General features: G+C 37.7%; 1 protein-coding gene across 1 annotated transcript in view; it reads right to left on the bottom strand.

The window, feature by feature from the left end:
• DNAH6 (dynein axonemal heavy chain 6) overlaps positions 1–16,619 on the bottom strand; it is a 234,817-nt gene that overhangs the window by 56,616 nt on the left and 161,582 nt on the right. Inside the window, exons 53-59 of the mRNA XM_049784607.1 lie at positions 16,339–16,462; positions 15,480–15,676; positions 14,406–14,609; positions 13,054–13,179; positions 10,742–10,906; positions 8,350–8,417; positions 2,335–2,515 (exon numbers count right to left, since the gene is read on the bottom strand). Coding sequence (XP_049640564.1) covers positions 2,335–2,515; positions 8,350–8,417; positions 10,742–10,906; positions 13,054–13,179; positions 14,406–14,609; positions 15,480–15,676; positions 16,339–16,462 — 1,065 coding nt within the window. The remainder of the gene's footprint in view (positions 1–2,334; positions 2,516–8,349; positions 8,418–10,741; positions 10,907–13,053; positions 13,180–14,405; positions 14,610–15,479; positions 15,677–16,338; positions 16,463–16,619) is intronic.

Raw genomic sequence — 16,619 nt, 5'->3', positions numbered from 1 at the left:
GTGGGAAATTTGGGATATTGAGTGAGGCTGGAGACAGAAATAAAGATATGATAAATTAATGATCATAATAAGGGATTCTGCATACTTGCACATCATATTACTGATAGAAGATTAATATTCAAAATATACAGAAAGAACCTACATTACTAAACAACAGAAAAGCAGGCACCCATTCCAAACATGGATAAGACCTGAATAGGCACTTTCCTTAAAGAAGACATACAGCTGTTCCACAAGCACATGAAAACATACTCAAAACAAACTTGTTATTGGGCAAATACAAACCAAAATCACAATGAAATTTTACCTCACTGAAAATTTACTTCAGCCTACTGCATGGTGAGATCCTGGCCTTGTATCTCTTCTCAGCCCCCCTCCCACCCTTTCCTGCACTTTCCTCACACTTCAGAGCAATGGACACTTTGAGTGTTTAACTGTAATCAGGATCTAACTACAGTGGCAAGCTGAGAGAGGAATGGGATATATATATATGTGTGCATATGTGTGTGTAAAGGTTTAGAAAACAGTTGCTACATCGAAGGAAAAGGTAGAAAGCAGTGACAAGAGTATAAGTTAGAAAAATCTGTAAAAATTTAATTAACTAAAGATGAAAGGTGAAATTATTGTCGTTGTGGAGTCATGACTGGGCTGTGCACTGAGAACTCAGGGTATGTTATTTCTGATAACAAGCCTTGTGGAAACATTTCATCCTTTAAATGATTTGTCTAACAGCATGATAAAAATTAAACCACTTGGGTCAATAACTAGGTCCCCAAATAAAAATAAAAACAAGGAGAAAGACCAGAGTACAGCACAGTGGGTAGGGCATTTGGCTTGCACTGGCTGACCCAGATTTAATTCCTGATATCCATATGGTGCCCTGAACCTGCCAGGAGAAATTTCTGAGTGCAGAACCAGGGGTAACTGCTGAGTGCTGCAGGGGTGTGGCCTCCCAAAAATCACCAAAACAAACAAACAAAAAACAAAAAATAAACCCAAGGAAGAATTAATGAACAAAGTATAGGAGATTGATGAACAAATAAATTAGTCAAGAGTGGAGAGAATACTCACAAGTATTTGCTAATTATACTTCATAGCCATTAACCTTAAGAGAAAATGTGACAGAGAGAAAATTTCAACAATAAAGGTAAAGAATACAGTTTTATGTCCTCCCTTAAGGGAAAACTTAAGTCAAAAAAGCCCTTAACATGCTGAAGGGAATTATTAGTAAATTATGTTCTGCATTCTTATCTTGGTTGAGAATGATTTCATGAGTATAATTTCATACTCCGAGATACTTTAAAAATTATAATTTAACTGAGACATAATATATAGCAGTATGGTACATTCAATGTAAAAACTTCATCTTACTATTAACACTTTTTCATTGAATACCCACTGGTGAATAAGCCAGGCATCAGTCTTAGCTCTTGGAGAAAGAATCTCAAAAGGAACTATAACAATTTCTGTTGCACAGAATTTAACCCAACAAAAAGCTATGCCATGCAATTGAACAAGTCTGACATAAGATTATCAATAACATGTGCTATATTAGAAGTTGAGGTAAGATGTTCAGGTGTTCCTAAAAGGATGTTAATTCTGGCTGCACATACCACACAGGCTTCCTAGAGACGATGGTATCATTATATTTGTGTTTTTTCCCCCTTCAGTTTATATATCTTGTCCCAGTTCTTTCCATTATATGTTTTATTTGTAAAATTCAGATAAGAACAAGAGCAACTGTTCCCTCTAGGTTATCTGTTCTTCCTCTTAGTGGTGAGGGGCCACATCTGCCAGGAGCCTTCTTGTGTGGACACCTGGATGCTTAGGTGTGGTCACTTGTTTTAGAATAGCATTTTTTTTCACCAGGGGCCATGCGATAATCTCCCCTATACCTACCCCATGGGTCTCCAGGATATTTTGAGGAGAACCACAGGTGAAATTTGTGTCATGAAGGGCCAAAGCATGAGACCAAGAAGTGAACTGATAAGTGGGGTGGGGAATTGTGAAGGAAAGAAACAAGGCTGGAAGGGGCCACAGTTAGAAAAAAGTCAAGGGAAAGTCATTTAGAAGAATTTACAGGCTGTTCAAAGGCTGTATGTTAGAGGCATTATTTTTTGTTTTGCTTTGGGTTACACCTGGCAGTGCTAATGGCTTACTCCTAGCTTTGTGCTCAGGAATCTCTGCTGGTGGGGCTTGAGGGACCATATGGGGTGCCAAAAATTGAGTTGGTTGCATGCAATCCATGCAGCCACTATATTATCTACCCACTATATTATCTCTCTGTTCCAGAAGCACCATATTTCCTATCAATAACAGAAGTATTTTACTTGCCTTTGAATCCTGTAGTGTTTCAATAAGTTCTTCATTGTCCAGAATATTTCCTTCAGATTGAAAAAGCATTTTTAAAATCTTGTCTTCTATCGCTTTCAGCTGGTTCTTATCAGTGTTGATGCTTACTATGAGCTTGTTTCTTTGCTCTTCCAATTCGGGTTTCTCAAGACGTACCACATCACTAGATCCAAAGGTTCATTACATAAATTATGTTTCTTTCAGAGTCCTAAATTGCTTTCATTTTTCTTTCCCTAATCCTAGTGGACTTATTCTGTAAACTAACTTGAATACTAATGCACACGACTTTTCTATTTTTTGTGTGTATTAGACTATTTATAGATTACATACTGGTTCTGATTTTTTGATACTGTATTTTAGAGTCCTGCACTACATCACAGTTGCCACAGCTTCTACCCATCTTCCCCCAGAAAAAATTTACTCATCGCTTGCTCTCTGTGATCATGATATTCTGTCTCTAATGGTAGATTTCTGCCAAGTTGAAAATAGTGTCTGAAACTTCTTTGTCTTGACATAGGAGATTCTCTCACCCAATTCTTAAAGTTGATTGTTAGTTTGAAATTATTTGTCTTAATTCTCTATTATTTATAGAGTTCACACCTATCACCAAAATTACATTGCCATCCACCACCATACAAATCTGTCTACACATTCCTTTTACCTTTTTCTTTCCAGCAGTCATGATAGTTTTCACAATGTGTTGGAATTTGTTTTGTTTTTGGCCAGATGAGATAATTATTTATTACATTTCTCTTTGCCCCCATTTCTCTCTAAACATATAAACATATCTAACATATTGCCCATCACTCGCTTTTTACATTTATAATTAACCCTCTATTTGCTGATATTTAATAAGCATCATCCAGTGCCAGGCAGCCAGGCACCCATCTAAGTTTTCTGTGCATCTTTTTGATCCTTGCTGCTCCTGCGAGGTGGACAATGTGGTGACCACCCTCAGCTTGTAAATGAGCAGACACCATAGGGTTTCATTTCCTGAAATAATGGAACTAGAAGAGGCAAAAAGAGCTCCATTTAATCTCTACCAGTGGTTCTATAAAAATATCAGAACTTATGGGATATAACAAAAGCAGTAACTTCATTGAAAGATAGGCTTATATTAGGAGAAATATCAAACAATAACAAAGAATCTTCATAGTGATACAGGCTTATATTAAGAAAAATATTAAATATAACCTTATACTCAACAAAAAATGAAACCCAAAGTCAGTAGAACAAGGGAAATAATAAAAAATTTTGTGCAGAAAAAAGTAAATTGGAAATTAAAAAGATACTACAGAAGATAGTCCAAGAGTAGTATTTTGAAAAGACCAACACACTTGACAGGCCCTTAATTAGGATAACAAAGAAAAAAGAAAAAATTTCTTTTAATAGAGTTATAAAAGAAAAATATAAATTATGATATCACAGAAACACAAAGGACCATAAGAGACTACTATGAGCAAATTTAAACCATTAACTTTGATAATATAAAAGTAATGGACACATTTTTAGAATCATACAACTTCCCATGACTGAATAGAAAATATAAACAAAGCAATTGCAAATAAGGAAAGTAAAATAGTAGCTAAGTCTCTCACAAAGCAAAAGTCAATGCCAGATGTTTTCATTACTAAGTCCAACCAAACCTCCCAAGATGGCATATTACCTATCATCTTACATTCTCTTCAAATAAATCAAAGAAAAGAAAAATTCTTTCAAACACATTTTCTGAGGCCCATATGATTCAAATACTAAAATCAGACAAGTAAGACACACATACAAAAAAACTTTAGACCAAGATCTCCGGTGAACATAGATACAAAGATCCTGAATAAAATCAAGTGAAGTGAAATATTCATTATATATGACAAGGGTCATTTTTTACAAGATATATTTATGCCAGGAATGCAAGGATGATGTGATATATACAAATTAATTCATAAAATAGATAGGAAGAAAAATTTATACTGAAAGCAGATAAAAAAAAACCCATAGTATCATATGGTTTTATTATAGCACCACATATGGAATGAGTACCATTGCAGTGACCCCTGAGCATAGAGCTGGGCACTTTGAGGTGTGACCTAAATCTCTCTTCCCCAAATCATGCACTCATATAGACTGATAGAATACAGTGAATTTTTTTATATTTTAATGATTAAAAGCTTTCAACCAGGGGCTAGAGAGAGTACAGTAATTATGGTGCTTACTTTGCATGTACATGGCCCAGGTTTGATCTCTGGCAAATAAGCTCCTGAGCCTGCTTGGAATGATACCAGAGCACAGAGCTAGGAGTGAACCTTGAAAACCATCAGGCCATACTCTACATTAAGTGACGACTGTATAAGGGGTCTTCCCTTTAAGAAAGAGCAGCTCCAACTGCTCTTTTAAGAGCTTCTCCAACTATTATGGGTTATAGGCCCATCTTCAACTGCTATTAGCCAGCCATAGAAACCTATAAAAGCCCTCCACAAGGAGGCTGAGGTGGTCTTAGAGCAGTTAGTTCTGGCAGTTGAAGGAGCAGTTTAATGGAGTACAACAGACTGTTTCCACTCCTGGCCTCGGCTCATCTCCCTGACTTTGTCTATGTCTTTTGAATTGATTACGATTTTTGTTGTTGTTTGTTTGTTTGTTTTTGTGCCACACCCAGTGTCGCTCAGGGGTTACTCCTGGCTATGCACTCAGAAGTGGCTCCTGGCTTGGGGGACCATAAGGGACGCTGAGGGATCAAACCGCGGTCCATCCTAGGCTAGTACATGCAAGGCAGACGCCCTATTGCTTGTGCCACCACTACGCCCCGAACTGGTTACCTTTTACTTGGGACACTTGTTTTCCCTGTAACTTCGCCCTCAAGCTGACCTTACCCTGGTCCCAAACCCATCTCTCTCTCTCTCTCTCTCTCTCTCTCTCTCTCTCTCTCTCTCTCTCTCTCTTCCTCTCTCCTTCCATCCCTACCTCCCTTCCTCTCTCTTTCTCTCTCTCCCTTCCTCTCTCTCTCCCTTCCTCCTTCCTCCTTCCTTCTCTCTCTCTCTCTCTCTCTCTCTCTCTCTCTCTCTCTCTCTCTCTCTCTCTCTCTCTCTCTCTCTTTCCTTTACTCTCTCCCCACCCACCATCCCTGGCCTCGGTGTTTATCATAGGCCCCTGGGTTTCTCTATTAAAAAGGCTTGAATAGGGAGAAAATAACAGATCAGGAGTGAGAGGGTGAGAGGATAGAAAAGGAATTGTAAAGTGGTAAGCAGGGGAGGGGAAAAAGGAAGGGTTATAACAGGGAATAGGACTATAGACAACATAGATAGGCATTATGTACAATACAGATTAGACAGACATAGAGATGTTCACCACATTCTCTCTCTTACACACAAACACACACACATTGAAGATTGATTCATAGGTTACAGTTGAAGAACTGACCCAGGGGGAATGGATCAGAGTACTTAAAAAATATGAGGCTGGCAAATCAAGGAAAAAGGTTTTCCAGTTCCTAGGTAAATGGTAGGGGTAAACTTTGCTGAGAAAAGGATTCTGGGAGCATTCTTTTTTTTCCCTATATCTTAATGATTTTAATTGGATAATTCAATGTCATTTATTAATTAGGTGCTATAAAGTGATTATTAGTTCTAAAAAAGTTTCATCACATCCAATATAAACTTATAGTTCTTTTTTTATATTAATATCTTTATTTAAATGCTATCAGTTCTTTTTTTTTTAATTTTTTTTTATTTAAACACCTTGATTACATACATGATTGTGTTTGGGTTTCAGTCATAAAAGGAACACCACCCATCACCAGTGCAACATTCCCATCACCCAAGTCCCAAATCTCCCTCCTCCCCACCCAACCCCCGCCTGTACCCTAAACAGGCTCTACATTTCCCTCATACATTCTCAATATTAGGACAGTTCAAAATGTAGTTATTTCTCTAACTAAACTCATCACTCTTTGTGGTGAGCTTCCTGAGGTGAGCTGGAACTTCCAGCTCTTTTCTCTTTTGTGTCTGAAAATTATTATTACAAGGGTGTCTTTCATTTTTCTTAAAACCCATAGATGAGTGAGACCATTCTGCGTTTTTCTCTCTCTGACTTATTTCACTCTAAATGCTATCAGTTCTTAATTCCTCAAGAACTGTAATGCTCTCCCTGCCTCAACCAGCTGCAAGCAGGCTTCCTAAGCAAAAGGACAGCCTCCCAGCCTGTCTTGCCTGGGCCTGGAAAGAAGCTGCTGCCACTGCTACTGCTGATTCGCCCTCTATGGCCTCTTTTCTACAATCTTCCTTCACTTTGGACTGTTGGCCACTACTGAATTCAGCTTTGAGAGACCCTCAGCTCGAGGACATTACATGATCCCAGACTTCTGCAAACCATTATTCAGACTCCACAAGACCAGGTCGCAGATTGAAACTGTGCGCCAGATTTTATCCAACCCTCCTCCGACCAGACTATTTCAAAAGACTTAAAGGGGATATGTATATTTCCTTTGTATATTTCTTTAGATGTATTTTCTTAATAGGTACAATTCTTAGTATGTATTTCCTTATATAGCTATGCTATTGCTCAGGCCTAAAGTCTTGACAACTTGTTTTGGTACTGAAACTGGTCCAGACTCTAGAGAAAACAGTCTGAATGTTTTTTAAAACATTCAAACTAGTTCCAACATATAATCCAGCAATTTCACTCCTAGGTATCTACCTATAGAACATAAAAAATATGATTCTGAAAAATGCATGTACACATATTTACTTCAGTTCTATATTCAATATCCACAAGGAAGAAACAAAATTCCCTAGTAAGAAATGAATGAATAAAGTGTTGTACATGTAAGAAACTGTGGCACATATACACAATAAAATATTATGCCGCCATCAGGAGAGATGAAGTTATGAAATTTTCCTATACGTGGGTGTACATGGAATCTATTATGCTGAGTGAAATAAGTCAGAGGGAGAGAGATAGATGCAGAATAGTTTCATTCATCTATAGGTTTTAAGAAAAAAAAAGACATTTTTGCAATAATCCTCAGAGACAACAAAAAGGAGGGCTGGAAAATCCAGTTCACGACATGAAACTCACCACAAAGAGTGGTGAGTGAAGTTAGAGAAATTACTACACTGAGAACTATCAACAATGTGAATGATTGAGGGAAGTGGAAAGCCTGTCTGGAGTACAGGTGGGGTGGGGTGGGGAGGAGGGAGATTTGAGACATTGGTGGTGTGAATGTTGCACTGGTGAAGGGGGTGTTCTTTACATGACTGAAACCCAACTACAATCATATTTGTAATCAAGGTGTTTAAATAAAGATATTAAAAAAGTTGACTGTAAAAAGTGTTGTACATATATTCAATAGAATACTACCAAGTCAAAAGAAGAAAAATAAAATCTTGACATTTGTGACAGAAAATGGTTTTGGAAGGAGTCATGGTAGGCAAAATAGGTCAGAATGAGAAAGAAGAATACCAGATAAATTCACTCATATTTTAAATGTAAATAATCAAAATAAAAGAACAGAAAAACCAAGCAAAAACCAAATCCTTGAATTTTGACCAAGGTAGAATGGATAATTAAAGAGTAGAGAAGGCTCAATAGACTTTTGGGGAATGATACTGGTACTTTGGCGTTAGACAAGGTATAGTAGCATACTTATGAAGAGGGGTATCTGAAATTGTAGCCCTATCTAAAACATAGACATTCTGGGGCTGGAGCAAAGTACAGTGGGTAGGATACTGGTGTTGCAAATGGCTGACCCGAGTTTGATACCCAGTACCCTCATTTGGCTCCTGAATCTGCCACTGGTAATCCCTGAGCACAGAGCCAGGAGTAATTCTTAAATATTGCTAGTGTGGTCCCCCAAACAAACAGAGACATTCGTATATGCCAACATTAGTCACCTCTATAAAAAGTTTAAAATAAATTAAAAAAATACTGAACCTTATGAATAAAATTTTTACTCCATCAAAATTTCTAAAGAAAATATTAGGAAATTACTATCACCTTCCTTTTTACCTTAATAACTGATCCTCCAGACCTGATTTGGTGACAGTGAAATTGATAATAGTAACTTTAATGCACACCTAGGAGAGATGTATAGAGTAGATGTTTAGATAAATACTAAAAGAAGTTTTCTTTACTAAAACACCATTTTATAATATCTTTATTTAAACACCTTGATTACAAATATGATTATAGTTGGGTTTAAGTCATATAAAGAACACCCACCTTCACCAGTGCAACCTTCCCATCACCAATGTCCCAAATCTCCCTCCTTCCCAACCCCCTGCCTGTATTTGAGACAGGCTTTCTACTTTTCTCATTTATTCACATTGTGTGCCAATTTCTGTGGCATGAGATGGTACTTTGCATAGTTTAAAACACCAATCTTTGTCCCGGCGGAGTCGCCAAAAAAAAAACAAAAACAAAAAAAAAACAACAAAAAACACACCAATCTTTATTGTCCTCTGGATGTCCTGCAGGTGTAATTGTGAATGCACTCTGCTCTCATACCAAGAATCCTGTCTTTAAAATCCTAATATGATTTTCTCTACTATGAGGAGTGATGATTTTATTTCTCAAAGCTATAGTTATAGTATCCTAAAAAGTCCTCTAAAGAAAGGTGAAGCTGCAGCTGGAGAGATAGCACAGCGGTAGGGTGTTTGCCTTGCAAGCGGCTGACCCAGGACCAATGGTGGTTTGAATCCTAGCATCCCATATGGTCCCCCGTGCCTGCCAGGAGCAATTTCTGAGTACAGAGCCAGGAGTAATTCCTGAGCATTTCTCGGTGTGCCTCTCCCCACAAAAAAGAAAAGTCAAGAAGTACATAGAGGGGTTATGGAGCCAACAACCTGAGTTAGAACTCTTACTATACCTATTAGTATATGTAAGAGATTGGGTGAACTATATACCCAGGCTGAGCTGCAGTTTCATTATTTAAAAATTTGGATGGTAATCATAACAACTCAAAAGATATTGGTCAACTAAATAAAATATTAAAATCATTCAGTGATAGTGACTTTTGACATGATTTGCCCTTGTTAAAAGGAAGTTATTAATAAAGATCTTTACACATTTTCTTCATCACATTTACGAAACATTGTATTACTGTGATGTGACATTCTTATATCAAATAAATCAATATAAAATTAGTAAATATGATAAGGGTGTTTTAATGTCACATATTTTTTTATAAATTATTCCTATTTAATTTTCACAACAATTCCTTGCAGTGGATTTTATCACCTCTTGAGCTCTCTGACCTGGAGATTCAGTACATGAAATAATTTACACACAGGCACACAGACAAGGTCTTTGGAAGTGTGGGAAATCATGATTTAAGTCAGCACAAGTCAAACCTTAAATCAAGGCTTAAATCTGTAGTCATTTTTCTAGACTCTAAAATGGAATTTGAGATGTAAGCACTAACAGTGACTGGGTAATTAAACCCTTCGAAGGTTACCAGAAAAACCCCAGCGGAGGCTGTCCCTGGCATTCAACACATCTCACGAAGAAAGGCAGCTATGAGAAACTTTGTCAAATAAAAGTGACCTTATTCGAATGGTCTATGCAAACATTTTTTTTAGGAGAGGGTGTATGGAGATACAACTTCTGATTTGTGAAGACTCTTACTTAATTGCAAGGGTCCTATTAGAGAAGTGGGGGGTCTGCTGGGCCTGAAGATCCTGCAGAAGGAGCAGTTGTATCAGCAGTTGATCAGTTATATGAGTTTGTAGGGTGAAGGGGCCCCCAGGTTCCTGCGTGGTCCTGAGGAAGCTCTGAACTACCTGCTGTCTTCATTTCTATTGCAACTGCCTGGAACCTGCATAAGGGACGGATTCTACTGTGACTCGGGGACATATATGTGAAAGTTCCTCTTACGTAGTCTAAGAAGACAAGGAAGACCACATTGTCCAGAAATTCAATAACCAACATTTGACACCTAATTTTCTAAAGTTGCCAGTTATCTGGGTTTCTGAGTGAGTTGCCTTTTTATTTGGGAGTAGTTTTTGTGCAACATAACCTTCAACAGTTTCTCTTCCCCTATTGCACTCTTTTTAGGTGCTCCTAACTCATTCCTCCACCAGAAAAGAGGAGATGCAAAGGGGCTTGTGTTGAGGGAAGGAGAAGAATGATTGTGAGGGAAGGTTCTCCAATTTTGGGAGGACTCTGGGCACTGATAAGTGCCAGGTGAGGAGGTAGTTAGTTTCCAGCTAGATGGCAACAAAGTGGTGACTGAAGTCATAGGCAGGACTCAGAAGAGAAGCAAGGGAAGAGGATGGCGAAGAAGCTGTGAAGAGGGGCAGAGGATGGGGAGAGTTGTTTCTTGGAGGGGGTGGGTGGGTCACATGCCACTCACCGTATGATCGTTCACTTGGGCTGGGAATTTCAGAGTACTATCTCTTACCTCAGGCAGGTAGTGGGGATTTGGCAATTTGCTTGTCATGTAGAACTTAAAGTTTTTGTCGTAATCGATGTCTGAGTCACCAAGGCGAATGAGTAAACGTCCACCACTGATAAAGATCTGTTTTAGAAGAATTGGTTCCAGAGCTGGATCTAAAGTTTCTTTAAGCTTAAAAATAAAAACAAGTGTGCATATATATATATATATATATATATATATATATATATATATATATATAAACAAAAGATGGGAAAAAATAAAAACAAGCAAACAAAAAACACAATCAAGGAGAATAGATGACATCAACTTCAAATTCCACTGGCCTCAAGATTTGATTTTGTGTAAACAGTTTTCAGTGTTTTACAGATATTTTAAAATGTCCTTTTACTGCCTCTATGAGTGTAGTGTCTATATTCAGTGACTGTCTTACCAGTGACTGAGGGCAAAATGAATGCAAAATATTGATTGAGACTGATCTTATACACTTAACATAGCCACTAATCATTGAAAAGATACCAAGAAAAGAATCACTGTGGGATATCCCTATTCTGATGTTGGTTAATACCAAAAGCCGCAAACAGAGACTTTTTGTGCTCTGTACTCAAGACAGAATATGGGATCTTGCTGAGGATTTTTCTTTTTTGTCAAGGCAGCCAGACCCTCTTTTCAAATTTTCTGTGCATCACCTTCCTCATTGGTAAAATGGAAAATATTAGTATTATTAAAAAAATAAAAAATTAGAAAATATTAATAACCTACCTTAATAAAGTTGCAGTGAGGATTAAAGAGGTAATGTATGTAAAATATCAAGAACAGAGTCTGACATGTAAAGAATGATCAATAAATAGAAGTGAATACTAATGGTCATTTATTCTGGGCACCTTGCCAGCTCCACCGCTCAGCTGCTATTTTTAATAGTATTATTCTTTTGTGGTGTCAGGTACTGAACCTGTCTTACACTCGAGGCGCCACCCCCTGGCTTTCAAAGGTCTTTTTTTTTTTTTTTTTTTTTGGGCCACACTAGTGACGATCAGGGGTTACTCCTGACTATGCTCTCAAAAATCTCTCTTGGTTTGGGGGACCATATAGGATACCAGGGGATCGAATTGAGGTCTGTCCTAGGTTAGCACATGCAAGACTGATACCCTACCTCTTGCGCAACTACTTGGGTTCCTCAAAGAGCTTTTTTTTTTTTAATAACTTTTTTTTATTCACTTTAACCAAAAAAAAAAAAATAGTTTCCTTGTTTTATTTTTGGGCCACACCCATTGGTGCTCAGGGGTTCTTCCTGGCTCTGCACTCAGGAATCACTCCTAGTGTGCTTGGGGAACATATGGCATACCATGAATTGAACCTGGGTAGGTTGCATGTAAGGCAGCCTGCTCTACTATCACTCCAGCCTCTAAATAAGTATTTTTTGTCTAAACTGGTAACTAACTCAACTCACAACGCATGCTTTTGTTCACATTTTTTTCTCACACAAAATGATATGATAGGAAGGATAACAGTTATTAATAATATTCCCTGTGCCTAGGGTCTTTGCATATGCCTTTCCCTGTCTGTGGAAGTCCATTTTTCTCTCTGAGGGCACACTTTGCTGAATTCATCTCAAGGTCACAATTTAGATACTTCTCTACCCTTGAGTCTAAATGTGTTCCCTATCTTCCTTATTAACTCCCTCAACTCCAGGCTTCTTCCTTATTACAGGAAAGGTCTTATTGCAATATAATTTCCTCCTCTTTTATCTCATTTCCTCTCTTTTTCAGTTTCTCTCCAAAACTAAATTATAAGCTATTGTAGACAAGAACTACTTTGATTCTCTCTGTTATTCATTCTCAAATAAACTACACTGAATGAGCGAATAAAGCAATTTCCAGAGTGATTCTGTAGAAATGTTCAAAAATATCACTTAATAAAATTTTAACCTTGTATATAAATTGAAAACAATGTTACATCAGCAGATTGTCTTATTGTTTTCAGATAATCTGTGTGTATGAAACTGATAGCACCAGCTGAGATTAAATTTTCAGGGCTGGTAGGTAACCATCAAGAGAAACTGAGGCTGAGGCTCAACAGTATCAGAAAAAAAGGACCTTCTGTATTTAACACCAAAACAATGTCTGAAAGGGGAAAAAAAAAACCCCAACAGATACTTTCCCCAAGAAAGGTGTTCTTTGAAGGGTAAAGCAATTGACCCTGAATTGCTTGAAAATGCAGTTGACCAGAGGCATTAGTATGACTTAGCTGTGGCCTGTCTGGGCTTCCAGATCTGATCAGAAAGTTAGGTACTCTTAGGAGAAGAAAGTGAAACAAACCTCTTCCAATAAGACGGGTAGACCAAGTCGGATGGAATTTTCAAGTATGCGTAAGAAATTACTATCTGTAAGCTTGATGATCTTTAAACCATTTTTATTTTCCTTGTTCCTTATCCAACGGTTTGCCTGTATGAAAAAAGCATAGATTATGAAATTTACCTCTAACCTGGTTAGAAAGTGAAAGACTTTGTAGTAAATTTTAGAAATACTGTTCTAAACTTAAGATCAGAAAATTTATTCAATTTAGAAACAGATTTAAAAAAAAATAAAAAAAAATGAGTAGAGCCAGGAGTAACCCCTTAGCGCTTCCAAGTGTGGTCCAAAAATCAAACTAACCCCCCCCCAAAATAACAAAAAACCCCAAACAAACACAAAAAGAAAGAAAAAAGAAAAAGAGAAAATAAAATACTATTCTCCATGCAAATAAAATACCCAGCATTTGGGTTCTCCCATTAATTCAGTTTTTGATTAAGCGAAAAAAAAACCTCCCATTTAGGATAAAAAGCCCAGACTTAATATATTCAAACTAAAATTCTCTGCTTCTACAAGACTCCCTTTCAGAAATTCCATGTGCTATAATTTTATCCATGGACTTAGGCACCATGTAATAGTATTCTCGAAGCCCAGGACAGTGTAATCCAAATTTTGCCATACACTAGATTCATGTGGACTCCTCAGACTTTTTAGGAACAAAGGATTATGAAGAAATGAGGGTTTTTTGTTTTTGGCCACCAAGAGAAATAGGACATTTATGTTTAAACAAAATAAACAAATCAAAATTAAGTACATAGATGACCTGTTTTTCCCTTCATACTTTTTTTTTTTTTGGATTTTGGGTCACACCTGGCAGTGCTCAGGGGTTATGCCTGGCTCTACACTCAGAAATCATTCCTGGCAGGCTCAGGGGACCATATGGGATGCCGGGATTTGAGCCACCATCCTTTTGCATGCAAGGCAAGTGCAATACCTCCATGGTCCATGCTATCTCTCCAGTCCTTCCCTTCATACTTTCTACATTGTAAATGAGATACTTAGTCTAAAACATTTCCTTTTTTGGTGAGGGAGGAATCACACCTAGTTATACTAATGATTACTCTTAGCTCTATGCTCAGGAATTACCTAATGGTATTCTGGAGATCATATGGGATGCTGGGGATTGAATTTGTGTTAGCTGTGTACAAGGTAAACACCCTACCCATTATACTATCTCTTTAGTTCCATCAAGATTTCTAAATTCTCTGTTCTCATTGTCCCAAAACTTATAAATTCACCATCTACTTTTAAAACTGGTAGTAGCATAATATTAAGCAGAGTTACTAGGCCACTTTTTATCTATAGTGTTTGTCGCATACCTGATCTTGGGGATCAATCATCAAAGGCCATCGTCTCCCCTGAGTCACCAAAATGCCATTTTCTGTTGATATCATGTCACGGGGCAGCCCATCAGTATTCCATTGTCGTATTTCATAGGGATCTCCAAGAATGTTGATAAGACTGAAGGAAGTATTGATTGGAATCTCCAGTTCTAGACAGCCCTGGATCCAATACTCTATGAGCTATGGAAAAGGAATGTCTTTTTGATGGGTTCAGGAATAACCTTAAATAAAAATGCTCACAGAGTGTCACAGTAACATTCTCCCCAATCTCCAAGGGCCTTTGACTTCAGTGCAAAGGACATGAAAGTCAATGGTGAATCAGGAGATTTAGGCCCTAGAATTATACTCACAAAGAACTGTGGTTTGGGGGTGCCACTCTTCTGTCTCATGAATGAATGACAAGAGCTGTCACAATAATTTGAAATTAGGGGTGTCCCACTTTTCTTGGGAAAGTCTGGAAGCATGTTAAGTTTGGGGAACCCACAACAATTGTGGGTAATACTAAGATAGTGGGATTAAACCTGGTGTCCCCTTCAGATAGAGTCGGGGACAATAGTTTATCTTTTCAATGCCCCATTGATGATCTCTGAGCTCCTTGAGAGTCCTAATTAGAGTTCTGAGAGGACGAAATTTTATTTAATTCAAGAACAAGACAAGTTAAGAAGTATGATACTTAGGAGGAAGCTCTTAAAATGACTTGAAAAGCTCTCCCAGTAACTTAGTTTTCTGATCTTTCTCAAACCTTAGTCACAGTCTCCAGGCATTTCTTCCTGATAAATTGTAGGTCGACTTCTCGTTACAAGGGGAGGGGAGGAGAAACTGCTTTTTCCCTCCCCCCCCCCCAGTGTCAGTGAAGAATTACTTTCAGAGGCAGGAAAGAAATGGAAAGAATATGTGAAGGAAAGTTGAGGGATGAAGAAGTCACTGACTGATGAGGGGCAGGTGAAGCATTAGTACTTTATATTCTTCATAGTGTATTGCTTCCATGTAGACTCGGAAAACTGTCCCTTCTCTCTCTTTCCACTCCTTATAGGAAGCAAGTGTACTTACCAATTGCCTATATTTGGCTGTAAACGCCCCATAGTAAGCGACACAGGCTGCTGCTATGAACACATTCCCAACAACATTCCCTATCTCTTCCTCAGACTTCTGGATGCTTTCTTCCCACCGAACTTGCTCATCTCCTAGTGCAGCCGTTAGCTTCCCAGCACGTGTCAGACGTGCTTTTGTCAGGGCCATAATCTTTGCTAGAAATGTTAAGAAACTCAGGTTAGGTGTTAAATATTTTTCTGAAGTACTCATCTTCCTTACCCTTACTAATTAGCGTTATTTGGCACATTATGTCAGTACATCTCTATGAAACTTCACACCAATTCAACATTATTTTCCATATGTGAACTAAGTCCAAATTTGCTTCTTGCATACAAGAATAACTCCTTTATTTTCAAGTGTGTGTGTGTGTGTGTGTGTGCGTGCACACGCGTATGTGTGTGTGAGCTTGTGTACAAGCATGCATGAATGTACTTTTCTAGGAATTGAACCAAAGGCCTTGCATACAAAGCATGCGATCTACCACTGAGCTGCATCACCCCATTCCAAGGGTTCCTTTTCAATGCTCCACTACCCTTGCATAACAAAGTACTCCACCTGAGGACCTGGAGTGCTTATTTTGTAGACCAAATACATATGGTGCTTTATACTTTTATGTATCATGAACCTACGAGCCTTATTAAGGTACAGAAATTGAATCTATGCAGTCCTTCTGAGTTCATATTATAAAAGGATAACATAATACATTTATGTAGTTAGATACATTGACATGTTGAATGAAAGTAAAACTTTGATAGAAACTTTACTTTTGAACATCAGACATTTTCTGACCCATGTCAGAAATTTGTGAGTTACTTACCCAGACTTTCTTTCTCATTCACACCATTTTCATATTCTTCTTGTAAAGCCTGTATTTGAAGTTCTACTTTTTTTAACTGTGCTTGCTTTTCTTTCAGAGTTTCCAGAGTTATATCAAGTTCGGCCTAATAAAATCAGATTGTTTAAGAGTAGGACCCAATAGGGTTAAGTTACCCCAATTGAAAACAGAACTTATAAACTTATGATCCGCTTTTTATGTCATAAAGTATTTTGGAATTACATACAATGTTAAAAATAAAAACAAAATATTAACAAAGTTAA

Source organism: Suncus etruscus, chromosome 12 (assembly GCF_024139225.1).
Source record: "Suncus etruscus isolate mSunEtr1 chromosome 12, mSunEtr1.pri.cur, whole genome shotgun sequence".
Taxonomy (NCBI): domain Eukaryota; kingdom Metazoa; phylum Chordata; class Mammalia; order Eulipotyphla; family Soricidae; genus Suncus; species Suncus etruscus.
The sequence above is the reverse complement of the archived record's forward strand: the minus strand, read 5'-3'. Positions and strand labels throughout refer to the sequence as shown.